This window comes from Sorex araneus, chromosome 1 (assembly GCF_027595985.1).
Source record: "Sorex araneus isolate mSorAra2 chromosome 1, mSorAra2.pri, whole genome shotgun sequence".
Classification (NCBI taxonomy): Eukaryota; Metazoa; Chordata; class Mammalia; order Eulipotyphla; family Soricidae; genus Sorex; species Sorex araneus.
Window position 1 is genome coordinate 57,196,541 of NC_073302.1, and position 24,249 is coordinate 57,220,789.

Consider the following 24,249-nt stretch of genomic DNA (forward strand, 5'->3'; position numbering starts at 1 on the left):
CAAACAAAATTCTAAAGTCCCTTCAGTTTGATAGTTATGAAGAAAAGCATCACTAATTTGATGTTCTTCCTGAGATAAAATGAACAAGAACTAATTAGATTTTGTCAATCATTTAGATCAAGTCCAAGGTGGTTTTAAATGTTCAGCCTGATTAGTTTGAATTTTCCATTCCTTTCACAATTTCTTTTTTTAAGACACAGATGATAATGTATCATAAAAAGGGGCATAAATCAAACTTTTAATCAAGCAGCCTGTGAATAGCAAAGGAATGACCACACTTTTTCTTGCATAGTCCTAGAATATCAACCATAGAACAGAGAAACAACTCAAAAAAAAAAAAAAACCGGTGGGGCTGGAGTGATAGCACAGCAGGTAGGGCGTTTGCCTTGCACGCGGCCAACCTGGGTTTGATTTCCAGCATCCCATATGGTCCCCTGAGCACCGCCAGGGATAATTCCTGAGTGCAGAGCCAGGAGTGACCCCTGTGCATCGCCAGGTATGACCCAAAAAGAAAAAGAAAAAAAAAACGGAACTCCTCCTTTGCAAGTGGGAGATCTCAGTTTGATCCCTGGTACCCAAGAGCAACCCTCAAGCATTGGCAGATGCAGTTCCAAAGCAAACAAAAACAAATTTGGTGCAAAGCATAATCACAAATGTCTCTTCTTCTCTAGAGTACTCCTTAGATACATTCACTACTGATGGCCTTTACAGTCAAAAAGTAATTTTACTTCGGGATTTTATACCTCTGTATTTCAAAATACAAAACAAATGTTCTTCCACTTTACCTTTTATTTTATTTCTATTTAGCAACATAACTGGGCTGGAATGATAGCACAGTGGGTAGGGCCTTGCACGTGGACGACCCAGGTTCAATTCCTCCACCCCTCTTGGAGACTCTGGCAAGCTACTGAGAGTATCTCGCCCACACAGCAGAGCCTGGCCAGCTACCCGTGGCATATTAGATATGCCAAAAATAGTAACAACAAGTCACACAATGGAGATGTTACTGGTGCCTGCTCGAGCAAATCAATGAGCAATGGGATGACAGTGATAAGTAACATACTGAAAGTATTTTTTAATGAGGTATTACACCAGAGAAAATAGCATGTCCAAATATGATAGCTTGAGGTCTAAAGATAACTTCAATCCAAAAGAATAACATAAAACTTATTATTTTGAAGGCCAAATCTGACATTTATGTCCTAAACTCCAAGACATTTATATCCTATATTACAAGAATAACTTGAAATAAAAGGTCCTTCAAAAAGAAGAAACCGGTAAATATTCATAGTTGACTCTAAAGGCTATGAAATTTGGAAAAAAAACTAGAAATGAGAACATGTGGTATATGTGAAATTAGAAAATTATTACTTTTTAACCTAATCATTAGTACTTTTAAAACTTTCTGTCTTTGAAGTGCTCTGCATCACTAATCATCAGAGAGATGCAGATCAAAACAACCATGAGATACCACCTCACACCACAGAGATTAGCACACATCCAAAAGAACAAAAGCAACCGCTGTTGGAGAGGATGTGGGGAGAAAGGGACCCTTCTTCACTGCTGGTGGGAATGCCAACTGGTTCAGCCCTTCTGGAAAACAATTTGGACGAATCTCAAAAAATTAGATATTGAATTCCCATTTGACCCAGCAATACCACTGCTGGGAATATATCCCAGAGAGGCAAAAAAGTACAATCGAAACAACATCTGCACATGTATGTTCATCGCAGCACTGTTTACAATAGCCAGAATCTGGAAAAAACCCGAATGCCCCAAAACGGATGACTGGTTGAGGAAACTTTGGTACATCTATACAATGGAATACTATGCAGCTGTTAGAAAAAAGGAAGTCAAGAATTTTGTAGTTAAGTGGATGGGCATGAAAAGTTTCATGCTGAGTGAAATGAGTCAGAAAGAGAGAGACAGACATAGAAAGACTGCACTCATCTATGGTATATAGAATATCAGAGTGGGAGACTAATACCCAAGAACTGTAGAAATAAGTACCAGGAGGTTGACCCCATGGCTTCGAGGCTGGCCTCACGTTCCGGGGAAAGGGCAACTCAGAGAAGCGATCACCAACTACATTGTAGTCGAAGGCCATGTGGGGGAAGGGAGTTGCGGGCTGAATGAGGGCTAGAGACTGAGCACAGCGGCCACTCAACACCTTTATTGCAAACCACAACAGCTAATTAGAGAGAGAGAACAGAAGGGAATGCCCTGCCACAGTGGCAGGGTGGGTTGGGGGGGAGATGGGATTGGGGAGGGTGGGAGGGACGCTGGGTTTACGGGTGGTGGAGAATGGGCACTGGTGAAGGAATGGGTTCCCGAACTTTGTATGAGGGAAGTATAAGCACAAAAGTGTATAAATCTGTAACTGTACCCTCACGGTGATTCTCTAATTAAAAATAAATAAATTATTTAAAAAAAAAACTTTCTGTCTTTGGTTCTCCTTGTCACAATGAGGGAAGCACGCATGCGTGCCTGGGGCACATGCACTCTGCTCTCTGCAGTGCTCACCAGCAACCACACACTGCAGCTGCAGGGTCACACATATTCCAATTTCTGCCTTCACCAGGGGTCACACAAATGTACACCTTTTTGCTATGCCCACAACACGCCAGGCTGTGCCCTGGAGATCACACACTCTGCTGCAGCACAAGGCACCTTAGACAGCTCAGACATTCACATTCATTGCATGGGGGTGACACTGGGGGTGGAATGCATGGCCTCGGGCTTGCAAGGCAGGTACCATTAGCTATAAAGTCATCACCCAGACTGGAAAAACTCCTGCATTCTTAAAAGCACACATGGGAGGCGCTAGAGAAATAGTACACCACGTAGGGTGCTGGCTCTGCACGCAGCTGACCCAGGTTGGATTCAGGCACCACATCAGGTCCCCTAAACCCCGCCAGAAGTCATCCCTGAGCACAGAGCCAGAAGTAAGCTCTAAGCACCCCAAAAACCAAAAAATAAATAAATTACATACTGGGGAGCTGAAGTGATAGTCCAGTGGATAAGGCATTTACTTTGCACAACGCCGGCCCTGGTGCGATCCCCAGCACTGCATACGGTCTGCTGAGCCCTACCAGGAGCGATGCCTAAGTACAGAGCTAGGAGTAAACCCTGAGCACCGCCAGGGATGGCCCCCAAACCGGAAAATACATATTGGGGCTGGGGAGATATCTCAGAGTGCTGGACCCCATGCCTTGCATGTGCTAGGTCCATGTCCAACAGCAGAACGTGACACACACATCCCACGTTCCCCTGAGAAATAATGGGTACAGTCCTGGTGGTGACAATACACTTCCAGGGGGGCCCAGTGGTAGTGCACAGCACAACAGACCCAGGCACTGCACTGCCAGCCAAACCCCTGGCCCATCAGGCCCACACAGCCAGACTGAGTACCACTAGGAGTGACACTGAACCCCTGGAGCACTGTTTGGGAGCCCCTAAAACACAAACACACAAGCCACTGAAGTATTCACGGATAAAATCATGTGATTCCTAAAACTGATTTAAAATAATCATTCTGAGGATTACAAGCAGGGGGAGGTATTATTTGTGAAATAATATTGACCATAACTAGATAATTGAAGCTGTGTGATAGCCATATGGGGTTCATTAGCACATTCTCTCTACTTTCATGTATGATTAAAAATTTCCATATTGAAAAAATTTTACAATAGCAACAAAAGCAAAAGCATTAAGATTAATGAGCAAGTAAAGTGCTGTTATCATCATTTACTCAACTAACAAAATTATACCTTGATAACAAAAGATCATTAAAATAAATTAAGTCATTCATACCCAAACAGGAAAAGCAAATGGAAAGGCAAGAGTCCAAAGCAATAAATTTCTACCTACGTTGTTGAAATATTGAGATCAAATCAAAGAAAATATTCCTTTTATATTCACTTTTGCATTCCTCAAAAACATGTTTCACATAGAATAAACCCCATGTGATGTTATTAGCTATTATTTTTTAAAAAGAATTTTTATCCTCTTAAGTGTGAGAGAAATGCAGGATTAAAGTCAAAGAATTTTCTTTTCTAAAGGACTTACCAGAAATGTATCATGACAGTACTGAAAAAGCAGCACAAAGTTGAAAAACTCAGGTTTCCTGACTCAAAACTTTGAAGAAAGCGATAGCAAGCAAAGTGGTGTGGAACTGGCAGAAAGAGAAACACAAAGGTTTTCATGGGAAGAAGTATGAGGACAAGAAAACAGGTCCAAAAGGCAAGCGTGCAAGCTTTGCATATAGGAGCCCCTAGTTCATTCCCCGCACCACAACTGTCCCCAAGCACCGCCAGCCCAAAAACAGGAAAAGAAAAGATTTGAGCATCCTAAAATCCTGAATTTAAGCCCACCTATTAAAAAACTGCTGTTTTCTGACTAGGTGCCAAAACCAATCAGAGTATATCCATTGGATCGAAAGGTCCAACTGATTCCAGCAAAATATTCATGCTGGAATCCAACCTCACATCTCATGTAAAATGAGATTTAAGGGACTGGAGTGATAGCACAGTTGTAGGGCATTTGCCTTGGATAAGCCTGACCCAGTTCGATCCCTGGAACCTCATATGGTCCCCCAAGCCCTGCCACGAGTGATCCCTGAGTGCAGAGCCAAGGGGTTAAGACTTCAGCTCCACTGAACGTGGCCCAAAAAGAAAAAGAAAACAAACAACAAAATGGGATCCAAAATGGGGCAATAGCCTAAATACAAGAGAAAAATCCACAAAATTCTTGGAAGAAAAGAAAATGCACTGTATTTCAGACACGACACTGAAAGCACCAAAAGTGAAAATACAACACAGAGAATAAGAGAGCATGTCCATAAACCACACATGTGATAAGGGTCTAATACGAAAAAAAGATTCCTTTTAATCTTCCACTAAAAGAGCCAACTGAATGTTAAATTGAGTTCGCCTGGTCGGGGATGACTCTACAGCCCAGCACCCACCTCGAGTGCAGCTGCTCATGCAGACCCAGGGCCAACTCTGCTATCTAGGACCTCAGCACTGAGCAGGTGTGAGCCAGGAATGCTCGAGCAACACCACTCAAATGCACCACCCCTGGCTGGCACTGGCCATACTGAAGATGTGCCACGCACAACATCCTGCAGGCAACTCCCACAAAAAAAGAAAACAAAAACACGAGTATTGTGAGCACCGCAACCAAATATTTGAGCATGACACTAGGTAAGCATAAAGGCAAGCACAACTCAAATGCACGACCCCAGTGAGTACGAGGGCCAAGTGTACAAGCACCATAATCAGACGGGCATCCCCTAGCAAGTACCACAACCAAGCATGGAGCCTTCTTGAGCAACACAGCAACACCAAACTGGGAAAGGAAAGAGAAATTTTTTTTTTTAAACAAGCAAAGGGTTTGAAGAAACATTTCTCTAAAGAAGGCAGGTGAAAGTGAAAGAAGTACATGAAATCATGTTCAATGCTATTAGTCATCAGGGCCAGGGATTTGCTCAGAATGGTAACACACACTGGCAAGGTTCACTGTTCTGGGTACACCTCTGGCAGCAGCTGTGGTGGCCTCTAAACACAGTAGGGTCTTTGCAAGAAAGAAATAGAGAAAAGAGGGGGGGCGGAGCAAGAGAGAGAGAGAGAGAGAGACAGAGAGAGAGAGAGAGGAAAGGAGGGAGGGAGGGAGGGGTAAGGAGAGAGGAAGAAAGAAAGAAAAAAGAGAAAGGAAAGAAAAGATGAGAAAAGGAGAAGAGAGGAGAGGAGAGGAGAGGAGAGGAGAGGAGAGGAGAGGAGAGGAGAGGAGAGGAGAGGAGAGGAGAGGAGAGGAGAGGAGAGGAGAGGAGAGGAGAGGAGAGGAGAGGAGAGGAGAGGAGAGGAGAGGAGAGGAGAGGAGAGGAGAGGAGAGGAGAGGAGAGGAGAGGAGAGGAGAGGAGAGGAGAGGAAGAGAAAAGAAAAGAAAAGAAAAGAAAAGAAAAGAAAAGGAAAGAAAGACTGAAAATCAAAAAGATGCCTCTTCATTACCACTAGGATGATTAGAATTTTTAAAAAATTAAAAATAACATTGCTGGGGATGTAGAGAAAATGGAAACCTGATACATTACTGGTGGGAATGTTAAATTGTGCCACCACTCCCAAGATTGTTTAACAGTTCCTCAAAAAGTTAAACAGAGTTACCAAATAGTCAGACAATTCTATTACAGGGTATATATCCAAGAGTAATAAACACATGTTCAAACAAAAATTCATACACAAATAATTCATCGCAGCATTTTTTCATACTTGCAAAGAGTTGGAAGCCACTCAACTACCTATCACCTATAAATGGATAAACAAAAATATTATCTGGATAGATCTATACAATATAATATTATTAATCCACAAAAAAAAATTAGGTAGACAAGACCACAGAGACCAGAAGTGTGTTGACAGTTTCCAATAGCTAGTAGTGAGGAGAAATGAGCCATGAGAGCTAATGGGCATGAAGCGGCTTCCTGGGGGAGGAGATGTTCTGGAACTAGAAAATGGTAATCGTGAGTCTGGTGAGCAACGCGGCCGGAGAAATGCTCCGGACCCGAATCCGGGCCAACAACACCAGGGATCCAGACGGAGGAGGTACAGCTGGTACACCTTCTCCGGATGGAACCCTGGCGACACTGAGAAGCAACTAACACGGCTCCGGGTTGCGGGACTGGAACACATCCGAGCCGCGGGGGGGCACTGGAGTGGGGCAGCGCCTGCCCAAACTCCAAATGGTCCCGGCCGCCAGAAGTCCCGCCCTCGACCCACCCTCGGCGCCATCTTCCCACCTTCAACAGAGAAGAGGCCAGGCAGTCTGGTGAGCAACGCGGCCGGAGAAATGCTCCGGACCCGAATCCGGGCCAACAACACCAGGGATCCAGACGGAGGAGGTACAGCTGGTACACCTTCTCCGGATGGAACCCTGGCGACACTGAGAAGCAACTAACACGGCTCCGGGTTGCGGGACTGGAACACATCTGAGCCGCGCGGCCGCTATTGCGGCCGCGCGACCTTTTCTAAAAACTGAAAACATACAATCTTTTAATGACAAACCAATTATCAAATGCTTCCTTAGTAGGGCTGTCTTCCTTGGGGGGAAACTCCAACAACAATAGTGAGTTTTGTTTTGAAATATGGAATGTAAGCAAGGTAGAGAGAAAATGAAGTGAAATTCATCAGTTATACAGTTAGGGGGGCTGTGGCGGGGGGTATACTGGGGATTTTGGTGGTGGAATATGTGCACTGGTGAAGGGATGGTGTTTGAATATTGTATAACTGAGACATAAACCTGAAAACTTTGTAACTTTCCACATGGTGATATAATAAAAATTAAAAAAAAAAAAAAAAAGAAAAAAGAAAATGGTAATCGTGTCACAATTTTAGAAATATAATTAAACCGTTAAGCTGTATACTTTAAAAGGGTGAATTCTCTGACATGTAAGTATGTATCTCCACGAAAAATGTAAGAATCCCTGAGTTAAAAATACCAAAGAATGTCAACAAGAGAAAACCATAAGCTTCTGATTCCCACACCTGGGGAAAAAAAAAAAAAAACCCTCTACATTTGAATCCTTAGAATAAGAATCCATGAAGGTTGGAGGTACAAAGCATTATACATGAACAAAAGAGAAATACTTCAGATCTAAGAGCAGCCACACACAAATTTTATTTTATTTTGTTTTTAATTTTTTTATTTTATAAAATAGTTCACAATATTTGATTACATTTAATATTCAAACACCAATCCCACCACCATTTTACCTTCCTGCCACCATATTTAAGATGTCTCCATCCGAAACCCCAATCCCTATCCCAAAGTAGAACCAAAATAATATATTTTGTATTGTTTATTATGAAAAAAACACTGAAAATGCTACAAAAAAAAGTATTTTTAGGGAAAAGAGTGTGAAAACTTGTATTTCACCCAGGGGCTAGTAAGCCCTTCTATAAGAGATCACTAACATGTTGTTAAAGGTTGAGCCTTGTGTGCTTTTACACATATATCTGTATAATATATGTATTTCCCTCAAAGATTGGTTACCTACTATTTTGAACCCCACCAAATGTGGTGCCGTACTCTTGGCGTATGGGTATGGTGTGTGATATGAAGTGTCACGCAGCTGCATTTGCGGCCGCTCAGTCCAGAAATAGGTTCACTAGTGGGTGAGGCTCAGCTGCAGTGTGTGGGAAAAAGCCTTGAGCATAGCGACAGTTGAGTTCTGGAGGTTTTTAGCTGCCAGGGCTGGGTTGCTTGTGGTGGAGAAGGATCTCACCCCTCCCCTCTAGGGTGCCCCAAGTGAAACAGCCTGGCCTGGGATCCGGTGGCATGGCTATACTGAGCATCATGTTATGTTCCCTTCCGAGAGAGAAGGTCGTGTGATCTGGATGATGGCCGATGACAAGATTACCTGGCAAAAGCCAGAAATGGCTTATGGGTGCTGAGTTGCCAGAGACAGGGGGATACGGGCAGAGGATCTCCATACCCGGTCTCATTGAACCCAGAGTTCTCAGTCACAAAGTCCCACATACCTGGGCTTTCTGGGGATTCAGTCATGGGTGAGGCTCAGCCCAAGTGTGTGGAGAGCAACCGTGAGCATGGTGAAGGTTGAGTTTCTGACCACACATGAATTAAAAAAAAAAAAACATAAACAATCCTCCAGGGTCAGAGAGATGGTGCAGGGGGGGAAGAGGCTACTGCACACACTTGGTTCTGGTTCTCTGCACACAACTGATGATGGATCAAATCCTTGGCACCTTATGTGATCCACTGAGCAACACCAGGGGTCCTCTAGAACAAAGAGCCAGGAATAGCCCCCTGACCACTGCCAGGTGTGACCCAACCTCCTATCCTCACCCACCCCCCAAAAAAAATTTTCCCCCTAATATAAAACTCGATGTTGTCATTGACAATATTGACAAGGAATATGATCAACTGGTTCAGCACCTCCATGATTCAGAACCTCCAGCACCTCTAGAGGAACACCGAGAGAGAGAAAGCCACTAAAAGATGCCTGTCTTTGGAAACTCTCAAGCTCATTCGCCAACATGGTTTGGCACGAGCCTCAGGCAATCACAAGCTAACATCCAAGCTTGCAAAGCTGTGCAGAGAAGTGATAAAGGAAGACCTCAAAGAGAAGAGCAGCAGCGTTAGCCAATTCGGCAGAAGCCGGGAAAAGTATTCGCAACGCTCATCTGTCTTTCACCAACTACAAATCAAGACGACTGCCCTCCTACATCCTGATGGGTCTATCACATCTTCCAGAAGGGCAATGGAAAAGATTATCCACGACTTCTACTCGCATCTCTTCAACAGCCACATCCACCTGCCCACATACCAAATTCTGCAGGATGGATATGTCGTTCCCAGCGTTCTCCCTTCCGAAATCCGACATGCCATTTCATCGGTAAAGAAGTGTACAGCACCTGGTCCACACAAGGTCAGATCCGAACACCTGAAGAATCTGCTGCCAGTACTCGTCAATACACTGGCTCGGCTCTTCACACACTACCTGTCTGAATGCAAGGTTCTGTCCCAATGGAAAACCAGCAGGACCGTACTGTTGTACAAGAAGGGAGACATCCAAGACATTGGCAACTATCGCCCAATCTGCCTGTTGTCCGTCATCTTCAAGTTATTCACTCGAGTCATCCTGAATAGGATTGGCAGAACACTAGGCAAAGGACAACCATGTGAGCAAGCCAGGTTCTGAAAAGGATTCAGCACGATGGACCATATCCACACCAAGCTCACTGAGGTTTCGCGAGAGTTCAAGATGCGGCTCTGTCTAATGTTCATCGATTTAAAGAAAGCCTTTAATTCTGTTGAGAATGAAGCAATCATCAAAGCCCTAGCAAAACAGGGCGTTCAAACAGTACATCAAGATCCTCTGCGAGTTGTATTATGGATTCACCACCAGGATCTTACAATTCTACAAGTGATCATTGACATAAAGAGAGGGGTTCAGCAGAGTGATACCAGGGTGATAAACTCTTCAGTGCCACCCTCAAAAACATAATGCGGTGACTGGAATGGGAATAAAAGGGAGTAAAGATAGACAGTCAGCAACTACACCACCTCTGCTTCTCTGATGACATCGTTCTAATAATGCCAAACATTAGCCAAGTGGCACAAATGCTGACCAACTTCGACCGTGAGTGTGGAAAGGTCAGACTGTAGCTGAATCTCATGAAAACAATGTTATTGAGAAACGGACTAGTTCCTGGTATTCCATTTGCTCTCAATGGAACAATCATCTCTGAATGCAGCAGTTATGTGTACCTAGGTCGAGAACTAAACGCGATGAATGACCTGGCACCTGAGCTGCGCAGGAGGAACAGAGCAGCGTGGAAGGCCTTCAAGAGCGTCGAAGAAGTGGTTAAGAGGATGAAGAACCTCTGGCTCCAGGCACATCTTTAAATCAACTCTACCATTCCTCCTGCACTAACATACGCCTCAGAAACCTGGGCCCTACAAAAACAGGATGAGAACGCTATTCGTGTCTCCCAAAGAGGAATCGAAAGAGCTATGCTTGGAATATCACGTTACACTCAAGTGAGAGAAGGAATCTGGAGTTCCGACCACTGCTGACAATTGAGAATCAGGGATGCTGTCCTGTTTGACAAGGCATCAAAAATCAGATGGGCCAGACACATAATGTGATTTGGAGACAACCACTGGACTAGAGCTGTTACCGACTGGATTCCATGGGATATCAAAAGAACACCTGGCTGCCCACCTACGAGATGACCAGATTTCTTCATCAAGATGCTGAACGAACGGTTTGAGGCTCTTTGTGTTCCTGGAGCGAGCAGACGCCATTGGGCTACACTAGCATGCAACAGGGACAAATGGAGACGTTACTGGCACCCGCTCAAGCAAATCGATGAGGAACAGGATGACAAGTGACAAGTGACAATATAAAACTCCACAAGAAGTTCCAGTTTTAAAAATGAAAACTTGATGGCATGGGAGGTTGGCCAAAGGGCTGGAGTTCATGCTTTGTTAACCCCTGGTTCTGCATCGTTCCACTGCACTACAGGGAGTAGACCCAAGCATCGCCAGATATAACCTCAAAATTTTTTAAAAATGAAATAATTAAAACTTGGTGGATCCAGAAAATCCTCCCTCTCTTGCAGGCATGAAATCCCAAGTTCTATCACTGATACCACCCCACACCTCAGGGGCAATCCCAGCAACAATACTTCTGGGATCCCTGATGTCCGGATCAAGTATACAATCTCCAAAGAACCAGAACCAAGTGTGTACAAGCACTGCAATCCAAGAGTCCAAAGCATCAGAAATAAAGTATGGAAGCCTTGGTGTACAGCATAACTAAAGTGGGCAAGCACCATCAGTCACTGCAATGACAAATAAGAAGGGGGAAAAACTAAAAGCCAACTTTCTTGTATTTAGTATGTCATTTTTTTAAGTATGAAGGTACCTAACTAGTCACAGAAAAACAGTTCAAGAACATTGAGAATACAGGATTAGAACAAACGTTCAGAGCAAGTGAGTTAGTTCAACAGACTGGGCACAGGGTTTGCATGTGGGAGGCCCAAGTTTGATCCCTAGCATCACATGTCCCCCAAGGACTACCAGGAGCAACCCCTGAGCACTGAGCTGAGAGTATCCACTGAGCACTCCCAGGAATGTCCCTCTACACATACACACACAAAGCAAGCAAATAGCTAATACAAGGTAGATAGAATAAACCAATCTTTTAAAAAGCACATAAACAAGTTTCTCTATCAAAGGTGGTCTTACATCTTATTAAAATGCATTGACTTTAATAAATCATATTCAACGATTCCATGGTAGGAAAATCAATCGTTTTTTCTTTATTTCTAATGATTATCCTATGGTATATTACTTAAGTATCTGATATTCATTCCAAAACCAAAAGAAAATCTGTTTTTCCTACCTAGACCAAAACCAAAAGAGTTAAAATTATAAACCAGAGATCACACCTTTATATTCGTGTCCCTTTGTTTTGCATGAAATATCCAAAAGAAAAATGTTCATTTTTGCTTATTATTCTATCAATTAATAAGGACAGAAAGCTAGGGGAAAAAATAATCTTCATGTCTTGAAACAAACTCCTTCTAAGAGTTTACTTAGAAGAGTTTACCCATAGAGTTACTTCTAAGAGCTTACCCATAATTCAACTAAAGTTCTCCCGATAAATTGTTTGATCTTCTATATTGGTGAATTAATTCTTTTATCCAGCAGAGGGTGCCAGAGGAACATCAACACCCTTCACAGAAATAAATGTTTCAATAATACTGCCAATATAATGATCATAAACAGTCTTGTTAAAATCTAATACTAATTTAGTAAAAAATGAAGTGAGGAAATCAAAGCAAAATGTAGATAGAAATTCAATATCCAACACATATTCACATAAGCCATGGGTCAATTGAACTATAAAAGTTTGCTTGCAATTAAAATTTACACTCTGCATTGTACAACCGAGACTTAAACCCAAAAGCTTTGTAACTGTTCTCACAGTGATTCAATAAATAAATTTATAAAAATTAAAAGTAAAATGAATAAATAAATAAATAAATAAAATTTACACTCTGTAGCACAGCGGGTAGGGCGTTTGCCTTGCACGTGGCCAACCTGGGTTCGATTCCTGGGCTCAGTCCCCCTCGGAGAGCCCGGCAAGCTACCAAGAGTATTCCACCCGCACGGCAGAGCCTGGCAAGCTACCCGGGGCGTATTCGATATGCCAAAATCAGTAACAACTCTCACAATAGAGAAGTTACTGGTGCCCACTTGAGCAAACCAATTAACAATGGGATGACAGTGCTACGAAGCTACACTCTGTTCTTTGAAATTGCTGTAGTAGAATTCTTGATGTGACATGAAATGATCATATTTTACCATTTATTTGCTGTTTGCCATTCCTTTCCTATTGTAATACACTATCAAGAAAATTTTATTTCAATAAATACTATTTACTGGTGTTATTTAACATTTCATTTTTACAACACATTTCATGAAATTACATCACACCCAACTTGGATAATCGACTCCACTTTTTAAAAGTGGGTGTTTAGTCTTTCTAAGACTAATACAAGTATGGATGTCTCCTGTCTAACCTTCCGGTACATGTTATTTTAACAGAGGACATGAGCTGCTGACTACAATCAGGCAGCAAAACTAACCAAACATATCCAGACCATATTTGCTTCCACATCTCCTCTGGGACTCGTCCAAATTTTTCGCAAAAGTTAGACAAACATATATACCATGAGTCTGCTGAGAGAATGGGCAAAAAACAGTAATACAGTCTTCTCTCCTCAAATATATTATATCCCATTAAGAGGACATACACAAAATTAAAAGAATTAGACAGGAAAACTTTGTTATAATAAAACACAACAATGAACAAAAAAAATTATCACTCAAGCAGATACTAATTTGAAATTTCTGAGTGTGTTTACAAGACACTGTTTCCACAACAGTGTTTACCCAGAATGTCAACAGCTGTATAAACAGGAAGCGGTTGTTTACTTTTCCAGATTTTTTTCACCTGTTATTTCTCACTAATGGACATTTTCCTAAGGAACCAAATATGGTAATAGTTCATCCTCCAAAAGATGAGTCTAAGGAACTGAATCACCATACACATGAACTCAATAACAATTTAGCAATAAAGCACAGTTTGTCATATTTTAATGGTGTAAACATTTATTTTATGTGTGTTAAGAATTAACTATAAAATTTATTCACTGTGAGTGGTGGAAAGAGACAAGTTATTAGTGTACCTTAACTAAAATTTCAAAGTTTTATTGCCAAAAACGGACATCTTAAAGTGTCAAAATCTAAGTATATGATGAGCATTTGAAAAATACACACATCATAATAGCAACCCACTGAACCTGAGTCATATACTGAAGATTCATAACAGAATGATCAGTGAGTCCTTTAATATCTATAGTCCTTGAATCAGATAACTTGAAATAACTTGAATCAAATAACTTGAAAAGTAGAATTATTCAAATAGAATGCTACTAAATGTGGATTTTGAGTCTACTCATAGAATTGTCAATAATTGTATTAATCATACTAATTCTGTGATTAGATATTAATTATATTAATAACTATGTTAATATCACTAATCTAAAATATAATTATAACTGTTTATTATATTAATTCTATACATGTAATAATAATCCAAAGTTTTAAAAATATTTAATGGGGCCAGAGAGATAATATAATAGGTAAGGCACTTGCCCTGCACATTCCAGATCCCGGTTCGGTTCAATCCCTATCACCCCATTTGATGCCCTGAGCCCACCAGAAGTGATCTCTGAACACAGAGTAAGGAGGAAGCCCTAAACACTGTCGGACATGGCCCAAAAAACAAACAGACAATAAAATTAATGTGCATTGTATCATTTGGCACAGCAATGTGGAACATATTACAAAACAGACAAATAAAACATACTACGAAATCTTGTAAATCTTTATAAAGCATTAAAATACAGATTTGAAGATTTGGGTTTTTGTGTTTTTTTTAAGTGTCTTTCTTTGCAAGTAGCCAGCACATTACAGGAGAAAAACAACTCTAGTAAGAGGCAAACTCACTGCTTCTTTTGTGACTCAGAACTCGGTAACTACTGTGTAAACAGCCAAACTCCTAATCAGGAGGTTAGCCAGAATTAAATCCAATCCATTTAATTCCACCCTTGCAGAAATTCAAAGATGCTATAGTTATCTTCGATCCCATTAAGCAAATGCTTAATAAACACTAAGAACATTAAAAGCAAGTGAGTAAGTTTGCATCTTTCTATGATAATCTAATTGATATTTGCTTAACTATACAAGTCAATCAAAAAAGGAAAACAGCATTTTAAGAGTTCACCCAGGCAGAGAGAGATAGCGCAAGGGTAAAGGTTTGCCTTATACATGGCTGACCCAAGTTCGATCTCAAGCACTGAGCACAGTCAGGAGGAAGCCCTAAGCACAATAACCAAAGCAAAAAAAAAAAAAATTAGATTATCTTTTTAAATAAAAAGTTCATAACCATATGCTGGATTCCATACTTGTCCTCAACTGTTACTATGAGGCCAAAAGCCTGTGATCATCAGGAAGGGGGAGAGGGCTATCTCGTGGATGAGAACTGATTAAAGACCCACTTAGTTTTCTATCGCTCTTTCTTATGAATGATACTTTACTTATCATTTTTAATTAGTAGCTAGATCATACTAGTGTTTATACTTCGTATAAACAGGCTTCCTGAAAGCAGTTCCTCCTTTAAAATTAAACAAATTTCAAGTAAATCAGCACTCCCAATGCCTGTCATGCCCGGTGCCTGTCATCTCCATCAGTGTTAACTGTGCAGTCAGAAAAGAGAAAATGCAAAATTAGCCAGAGGACAGCAACAATCTGAGCTTTGCCAGTTTCAGAACACACATATGAGGCCTAAGAAAAACTAGGGGGTACAATGGAGAACACAGAATTTTTCATTTATAAGGAAGGAAAAATAAATATATAACAGATCATGAAAGCTTTGTAACTTTTACCTATAATAAAAGTAGCCACAGGCAATAAAAATGGGACTTGCAGCGGCTAGAGAGATAGTACACAGGTAGAGCGCTTGCCTTGTAGGTTGTCAATCTGGGTTCAAACCCCAGCGTCTCAAATGGTCCCCTGAGCACCACCAGGAGTGATTCCTGGTGAACAGCCAGGAGTAAACCCTGAGCATTCTGGCGTGGCCCAAAAACCAAAATATAAAAATACATAAATAAATGGGGACTTTCAAAAACAAAGTTTATAGGCCAAAAATTCTAATCAGCATAATAAAAACTTACCTTCTTTAAAAATTATCTTTACTGTTAACAAAACTTCAGTATTTAACAAAATTTTTAACAAACTTCTACTTTGAAAATCCATTATGAACATAAGTTTAAGAGCACATAATACTTTTATGCTAAATTTGTGATCAGGTGACTTAATCTGCATTGTTTTTATTATTACTTTACCGTGATAAATACAATGGACACTTGAAAATAATTTTTAAGGTCAAGAATGTAGCTCAGAGATAAACTGCAAGCCTTGCACACACAGGACCTAGTTTCAATATCCAGTACTGTAGCACTGTAGTCCCATCGTTCATCGATTTGCTTAAGCAGGCACCAGTAACGTCTCCATCGTGAGACTTGTTGTTACTGTTTTTGGCATATCGAACACACCACAGGTAGCTTGCCAGGCTCTGCCGTGCAGGCAGGATACTCTCAGTGGCTTGCCAGGCTCTCCAAGAGTGACGGAGGAATTGAACCCAGGTCGGCCGCGTGCAAGGCAAACATCCTACCTGCTGTGCTATCGTTCCAGTTCCAATATCCGGCACCACAAAAATATTAATAATAAGAATAATAACTAGGAGCCGGAGAGATAATACAGTGGGTAAATCACTTGCCTTGCATGCAGCTACCCGGGTTTGATCCCTGGCACCCCATATGATCCCCTGAGTCCCACCAAGAGTGATCCTTGAGTACAGAGTCAGGAGTAAGCCCTGAACACAGCAGGGTATATCCCCAAAACAAACAAAAAATACAAAATAATATTAATAATCATTCCAACAAATCCATAGAAGGTTGCCTTCATGAACAATATAAGGTGAGGTTTCTTTTTCACTTGAGTGTTGTATACAAAGAGAGAAGAGCTACATCCTACCCTTTCGATGTTACAGTAATATAAACTATGACTGACAGAAGCAATTCAGAATATATTTGCAGACTGTTCTGTCTCCACTGCAATCTTCACAAGATTCTTCAGTTCTCTCAGAATTAGGTTTGCATCTTCTCTTTTCTCTTTTTTTATTGAGTTAAGTTTATTTCCCATGATAAAAAAGAAAAAGAAAAGAAAAGAAAACGCCCCTAGTTGTAAAGAGGTTTATAAAAGTCATGGATATTTCCTTACAGTTCATTTCTCCCATGGTTCTGTGGTATCCTGACCACATTTAAAAAATTGGATTGGGAGTTGTTGGTGGTTCTTTTTTTAATCTAAGAAACCCTCAATCGATGTTAAAATGATTAAGCCACACAATGATATATAGCTTATCAGATTAAATATATATATGTGATATGTGTGTGTGTGGATGTGTGTGTGAGTGTAACTTCTTTGGCCCAGGCACATGAAGAAATCACCTTTCCACAAAATGCAATGGTTAAAAAGCTTCATTAAAATTTGAAACATTAGCAGGTTAAATGTCTATTCTATTGGTTGCTTTGCTCTGATAATATAAACTTTAAATAATTTAGCTATTAGATTAAAACTTTATTAATCAATTTTTCAAAATTCCCTTCAACTAAAATACCTAGATTATGAGTAGTTAATCACTCAGTAATTGAATGTAAGCCTAACATAAAACATTCTCTAGAAATGTAACATTCAGTATATTATCATTTGGTCAAAGAGCCAATACAAAATATATCCACTTAAATATAAAAGCAAAAACTTTTAAGGTATCTAATTAGAAAGACCTGTCAATAATTCAGAAGACTATACTTGTCTTCCTATAAAATCTTTAGACCATCTGTTAAAGAGTAACTAAGGAAAAAACAGAAAATGAGTGGCCGGAATGATAGTACAGTAGGTAGGACGCCTGCCTTGCAATCGACCTGGGTTCGATACCCAGCATCTCATATGGTCCCCTGAGCACACCAGGAGGGATTCCTGGACCAAAGATGTAATTTTAGGGTAAAGAACATCCTTCACATGTATGAGGCCCTGGGTTCAATCCATTGTTCCACAGGGAAAACAAAGTATATTCAGTCAACTCCCCACAATTTGTTAACTTCAGTTCTGTGTCAGTCTAATGGTTCATTTTCATTGGACAATACCTATTCCCTTGCTTTAATACAGAAACATTTAATTACTTCTTACCTGCATTCTTTTCCACCGAGGTATCATGATTTCCAATAGTATAAATAACAATGTTTTAGGCAGACAAAGATGCTGCACAGAACTATCACCAGAATGTCAAGTATCACTCCCACCACTGTCCCAGGTCCCTTCTTAGTGGTCCTCACAGCCTGCCTGACACTCAGTTCTGTAAGCAGAAACTTAGGGTTTATTTAATTGGACACTGTCTCTCTCCTTACTTCATTTTTTTAACTCCACATGTGTGAGATCATCTGGCATTTGTCCTTCTCCTTCTGACAAGCTTCACTTAACTCCAGCTCCATTCAAGTTGCAACATACTGCAAGATTTCATCTGCTCTCAGAGTTGAGGAGTGCTCTATCGTGTATAAATCACTGCCAGGAGTGATCTCTGAGCACAGAGCCAGGAATAAGCCCTGAGCACAGCAGGGTGTAACCTAAAGAGACTGGGGGAGGGGAGGGACTGTAAAAATGACAGGATCCAGCAGAGGATAACGAGGAAGTGCTTGGTAGACAGCAGTCTCTCAGGCAGAGGGTCCTGGAAGGACGTGATCATTTTCTCCGAAGTATATAAATTCACTGAGCATCGGTTAAAGAACTTGCCTGGCAAGTACAAGATCATGAGTCTGAACCTGAGTGCTGCCCGCACTAGCCTGACAATTCCAAAGCCTGCGATCCCTGCCTAAAAGGGGGCAGGTCAAGAGTGAGGTCACCACGCCAAGGCCTAAGAGCCCCAGCAAGGGAAAATAACTTTTCCTAGTGGACTTCCTCTAAGGTTTTATAAATTTAAACTGCCAACAGAAAAATAATGGGAATTATTTTCCATTGATTATGGGTTTCGATATTAAAGAATTTCAAGTATTTAGCTACAAACAAAACTAATAATGTAAAATTCTCAACCCTCCAACACTAGTCTTCCAGTACCACCAAGGTGTGGTCCCAACCACCCAGGTATGGGAACTTTATCAGTGGGGGGAGTATTCGGGGTTACTCCTGGCTCTGTTCTCAGGTGATGCTCAGGGGAAATGTGATGCCAGAGATCAAACTAGGGTCACAGGCAAGACAAGCACTTTTAACCCCACTTTTATACCATCTCTCCAGCCCAAAGTGGGTAATTTTAACACCATCTTCATCAAAGCTGGATACTGTAATTTCCTTTCATCTTAGTGTTATGAACACTGCAATCTCTCTGATATTACGATCACTGTCACTGTGTCACTGTCATCCCACTGATCAAACGATTTGCTCGAGCAGGCCCAGTATTACGATGAGGATAAATACTTTGTGTTTGCTGTCTACCTAAAATTTTTCTCTCATACCTTCCTTCATGTTTGATGCCTTTGATCAATACTTTTTCCTTTTCTTAAGAAATTTTAATACGGGATTCAGAGATAGGTACATTTACCTTTTGACATAAAGAGTTTTCTCAGTATTATCTTATTTTACTTGCAAGGAGGGTATTACTATATATAACTTCAAAGTTTTTTTTAGTTAATTTTGTAAATAAATATATATGCCTCTTGGAGAGCCCGGCAAGCTACCGAGGTATCCCGACTTCAAGGAAGAGCCTGGCAAGCTCCCCATGGCATATTCGATACAATATGCCATGTATTGTATCGAATACAATTGGAGGCTGAAAGAAGCCTCCAATCGTTGCTAAAGACAAGTAAGAAGAGGCTGTTAAATTCTCAGGGCTGGGACAAATGGAGACGTTACTGGCACCCACTCGAGTAAATCGATGAACAACGGGATGACAGTGATCAGTGATACAGTGAATTTTTTAAGTCTACTAGCCTTAGTTTTCCCTCTGCTTTCACGTGTAATAGTATCGTTCACATATATGCAGCAGGAAAAGTGTTAATCTAAATTTTCTTGTTGGCTTATTATTGTTTTCATTACTTTACACTTCTTCGTTTTGTTTTTATTTGGGGACCACACCTAGCAATGCTCAGGAATTACTCCTGGCTCTGCACTCAGGAATCACTCCTGCCAGTGCTCAGGGGACCATATGGGATGTTGGGGAATGAAGTCATGTCAGCTGCATAAAAGGCAAGTGCCTTGTGACTATAAAGTCTCTCTGACCCCCAAGATTAAATTTTATGTTTTACATATATAAAATATTCTGTTTGCTTTTTCAACATTATCATATAATTACCCTCAATCTTTCTAAATGCTCAATTAGAATTGATAATTAAAAATAAACTATTTTTTAAATTAGATATTTAATTTAAATATCAAATATTTACTGATAAGCAAAACTTCACAAAGAAACCAAATATTCAATAGAAATGATGTTTCTCAAGATTAGCTTTATAATTTTTGGCAGAGCAAAATTTCTGATATTAAATTATTAATCAGAAATACAAATGTGCATATATAAACATATCCTATAAAAATGGAAATATATACCTCAAATTCTTTTCGCAGACATTCCTCTCTTTGAGTGCTTAATTCAAGTTCACTTGTTTGTCTCCGTAAAAGGTCAGAGCAGTTCATGTGTTCTGCTTCTAATTTTTCTACTTTTTTATGCATACATTGTACAGTACTATCTTGTTCCTAGGGGAAAAAAATTCATTTTTGCATCAAAAAGTTTATAAGCCAAGAATTACTAAAATTTATTCTAAGAAGTAATTAAAAGTGCATCAACCATACAAAGTTACAAAATCTAAATATTTTTGAGAAATGTTTCAAAATGCATCTTTTTAAAAGCGATACTAAAAAATACTGGATTTTCATGATCTAAAAAATTTTATTTAGACATATTTCCATTGAAAATATTAGCTATGTTGTTCTAACTATAATGTTACACCTATAGTTTGACCTCTGAGGGTATATCCATATGACTATCTTCCCTCCCATTAAATTTGAAATTATAACATTAATAATATAATGCTAACAATGTTAATGTTAGTAATGTTAATTTTAACAACATAATTAATAACATAAATGCATATTGTTCCTCTGATATAGAATAACTAGGTTGCATGCCTAATAATGACCCTTGAGAACTTTTTATGTGCAATAAGGTGTTGTGACTCGGCATATGCTCTTAAAGTTGCTTCCACTAGATGGCTGTGTTTTATTTCTTCTTCAGTTTGCAAATCTTTATTGTACTATTGGAAGAAAAATAGTTTGTTGGGGGAGAAGACATGAATCTTCATATCTAACATACTAACATATCTTATATAGCATATATAACTGTGAATGTTTTATCATTGTATTTTTACATATCAATATATTTAATAATTATGTTCCGTTTACACTGCCATAGGTGAAAGAAGTAACTCAAACCCTCAGAGCTTTGAGTAAGTTTGCTAATTCTCCACTCTTAAACCTGAGAAAACACAATGTATGTTTTAATTCTTAAACACAGAAAATACATTTTAAATCAAAGGAGAGGGGGAAAACAGTCTGAGAGAAATATACGCGAGAAAAACAAAGACAGTACAGCAGTTAGGGCGTGTGGCCTTCCATTCCACGTGATCCCCGGAGCAACACTGGCATCCAAGCAGCCCGGAAGCATCTTCAGGCGGACCAAGTGGTTGCCACCACCACAGGACGCAGAGGCATCACATCCTCAGGCCCAGGAATTGAACAACCAGCTCAGTCACAAGAAGAATCAACCATGGAACTCCCAGTCCTGCTGAGCCTCCCACAAACCAAACCTTTGTTAAAATAAAACCTCAAATATCTTCAGAAAACATAAGCAGCTCCAGAATGACCAAGTAAAAAAACACTGAAACTCCCTCCCTTCATAAAAGCACTTTGAGCCAACTTGCCCCCCAAAAAATTCAAAATTTAAATTATCATAACTGGAAATTAATCAACGGCGTGCTGTAATTCAAGAAACATTAATCAAGAAAGTCAGCTGAAGTCAGAGACTGCATTACAGGGTTTAACCCGCATGGTCTGTATGAAGACCCCATTAGATCCTTGGTCTCTGGCCAAGATCAGTGGTACCTGGAGATCACTGGGTGCAGCCAGCCCTACAGGTCCCAGCACTGTAGCACCTGAGCAGAGCTGCATCCTCTGGTTCCCATGCCAAACTGCCAGTCCAGGGCACTGAGAATTGCCCAGGATCTCCTGGGCCCCTCAGCAATGCTGGGAGGTCCCTCATTCCTGCTTCCCGCCCCAAGGAAAAAAAAAAAAAAGCTGATGCCGGTAGAATGGCAAGGTTTTTGTTTTGAGGACACATCTCATTGTGCTCAGGGGGTTACTTCCAGCATGGAGCTCAGTAGCCACTCCTGGCAGTACCAGGGACCGTGTGGCACTAAGGTGAATGAAGATCTCCTGCATGCAAAGCTATTCCCCAGCCCCCAAAGGCAAATTGTGTAGAGTACTCATTTTCCCTAATCTCAGACTCCCATCCGCATGGCCTTGAAAATCAACAGCCCAACAAAACAGTCAGGAAATGAATGAGACATGAGTGAGGTGTGCAGATGTATACAATGAAATAAAATCAGGCACAAAATATAAGGATATTCTGGCCATCTTTAAGAGTCAAAAGTAACATGTCTTTTTTTCTTCTTTTTGGGTCACACTCAGCAATACACAGGGGTTACTCCTGGCTCTGTAGTCAGGAATTACTCCTGGAGATGTTGGAAATCGAACCCAGGTCAGCTGTGTGCAAGGCAAATGCCCTACCCACTGTGCTATTGCTCCAGCTCCTAAAATGCATGTCTGGCATGTGTAAAGTCTTGAGTTCGAGAGAGATGTAAAGATAAAGAGAAACAGACAGAAACAGAAAACGGAGCGGGAGAAAGAGAGAAAGAGGAAATAAGGGAGGACAGAAGGGAGGAAGGAAGAAGGGAAGAAAGAGAGAAAAGGGAAAGGAAGAAAAATATTATGTATATTCTAAAGAAAAATTGTTTCCAATGCAGAGTACTCAGTCAATGTTTAATTAGATATGAGAAATGAATGAATGAAAGTTATCAGACATTTTAAATAACTTGCCTATGTTTATTTTTTCAGGTCTCTTAACATTGCTGTTATTGATGTTATAACTGACTGAGGGTTACCACATAAACAACTGGCTGGGGTACTGACACTTTTTCTTAAATTGGGGCCATACTCAGCAATGCTCAGAGGCCAGTCCCTGTATTGCTGGGAGTCCTGGACATTGAATCCAGGGACTCCCACAAGCAAAGCATACATACTGATCTTTTAAGGTGTATCCCAGCGCAGACACATTTTTGCTTTTGTTTTTGGAGGACTTCAGGGCCACTTGGCTTATAGACAGGGCTAACTCCTGGCACTATGCCCAGGAATTATTCTTGGCAGAGCTTGGGGGATCACATGCAGTGCAGAGGATCAAATCTGGACCAGCTTCACCTAAACTCCTATATACTATGTCTCTCCAGCCCTCTGACACATTTTTATACCTGTGGTGCTCACATCAGGATGAAGCGCTCTCCCATTTGGCCACAATGCTCACCAGGGTTGGCACTTCTCAGGGTGACAGTGCTTGAACACACTCCTGCCTGGGCTCGTGCTCTTTGCTGAGGTATACAAGTTACAGCTGGAGTGCTGAAAGGGGATCTCTTCAGTGCTCCACACCAGTGCTCACCAGAAGTCCCAAGTCCTAGCCTTTGCACTTTTCAATGTGGTGCTTGATAGAGTCACATAGCCCATTCTAGAACACCTGTTTGCTGCTGGGGGGGAGGGGACACACCCAGCAGTGCTCAGGGTGTGTACTATATAGTGCTGGAGACTGGACCCCAGCCTCTGCATGCAAAGAACACTCCAAGCCTACTGAGCGATTTTTCTAGCCTCAAACTTTTCTCTCTTTACTTTCTTTTCTACATTTATCTCTCTCCCTCCTTCCTTCTCTCCCTCCTTCCTTCCCTCCCTCCTTCTTCAGGACTTCCTTCTGCCAGAGATGACACCCAAATCCCAAGCATGCAAGGCAGGTGAGCTATTCCCAGACCCCACACCCATGTTTGTGAAGCATGGCTGCAGTGTGGCTGGAAATTGCATGCAGTGCTGGGAATCACAGAGAACAGAGCTTCCAGGACCATATTTGGCACGTGAGATGCCAGGGATCTCAACGCACAGCCATGTACCTGCAAGTCAGGCACATTAAGCTACTAGGTCCCAGAATTTACCTGTTATTCACCATTTATCACAAAATTCCTAGAGCAGACTTCCCAAGGTGGGCAACACTTCCCCATGAAGTGTTGAAGTGAAGACACTAGAGCAATGCTGGAGAGGGATGGAGGCACTGGAATGATCCAGGGGTGTGATAGTAGCTTCAGGTGCAATTGGTGGGCATTGAATTGAAAGAAGGTGGTGGTTAAAGCATGAAAGAAAGAAATTTTTCAAAACCTGTTCATATATGTTTTATGTTATGTA

General features: G+C 40.9%; 1 protein-coding gene across 1 annotated transcript in view; it reads right to left on the reverse strand.

Annotated features, from left to right (window-relative positions):
* The window catches only part of CCDC171 (coiled-coil domain containing 171), a 318,539-nt gene that overhangs the window by 249,640 nt on the left and 44,650 nt on the right, over window positions 1–24,249 (reverse strand). The window contains exon 5 of the mRNA XM_055123989.1: window positions 20,308–20,454. Coding sequence (XP_054979964.1) covers window positions 20,308–20,454 — 147 coding nt within the window. The remainder of the gene's footprint in view (window positions 1–20,307; window positions 20,455–24,249) is intronic.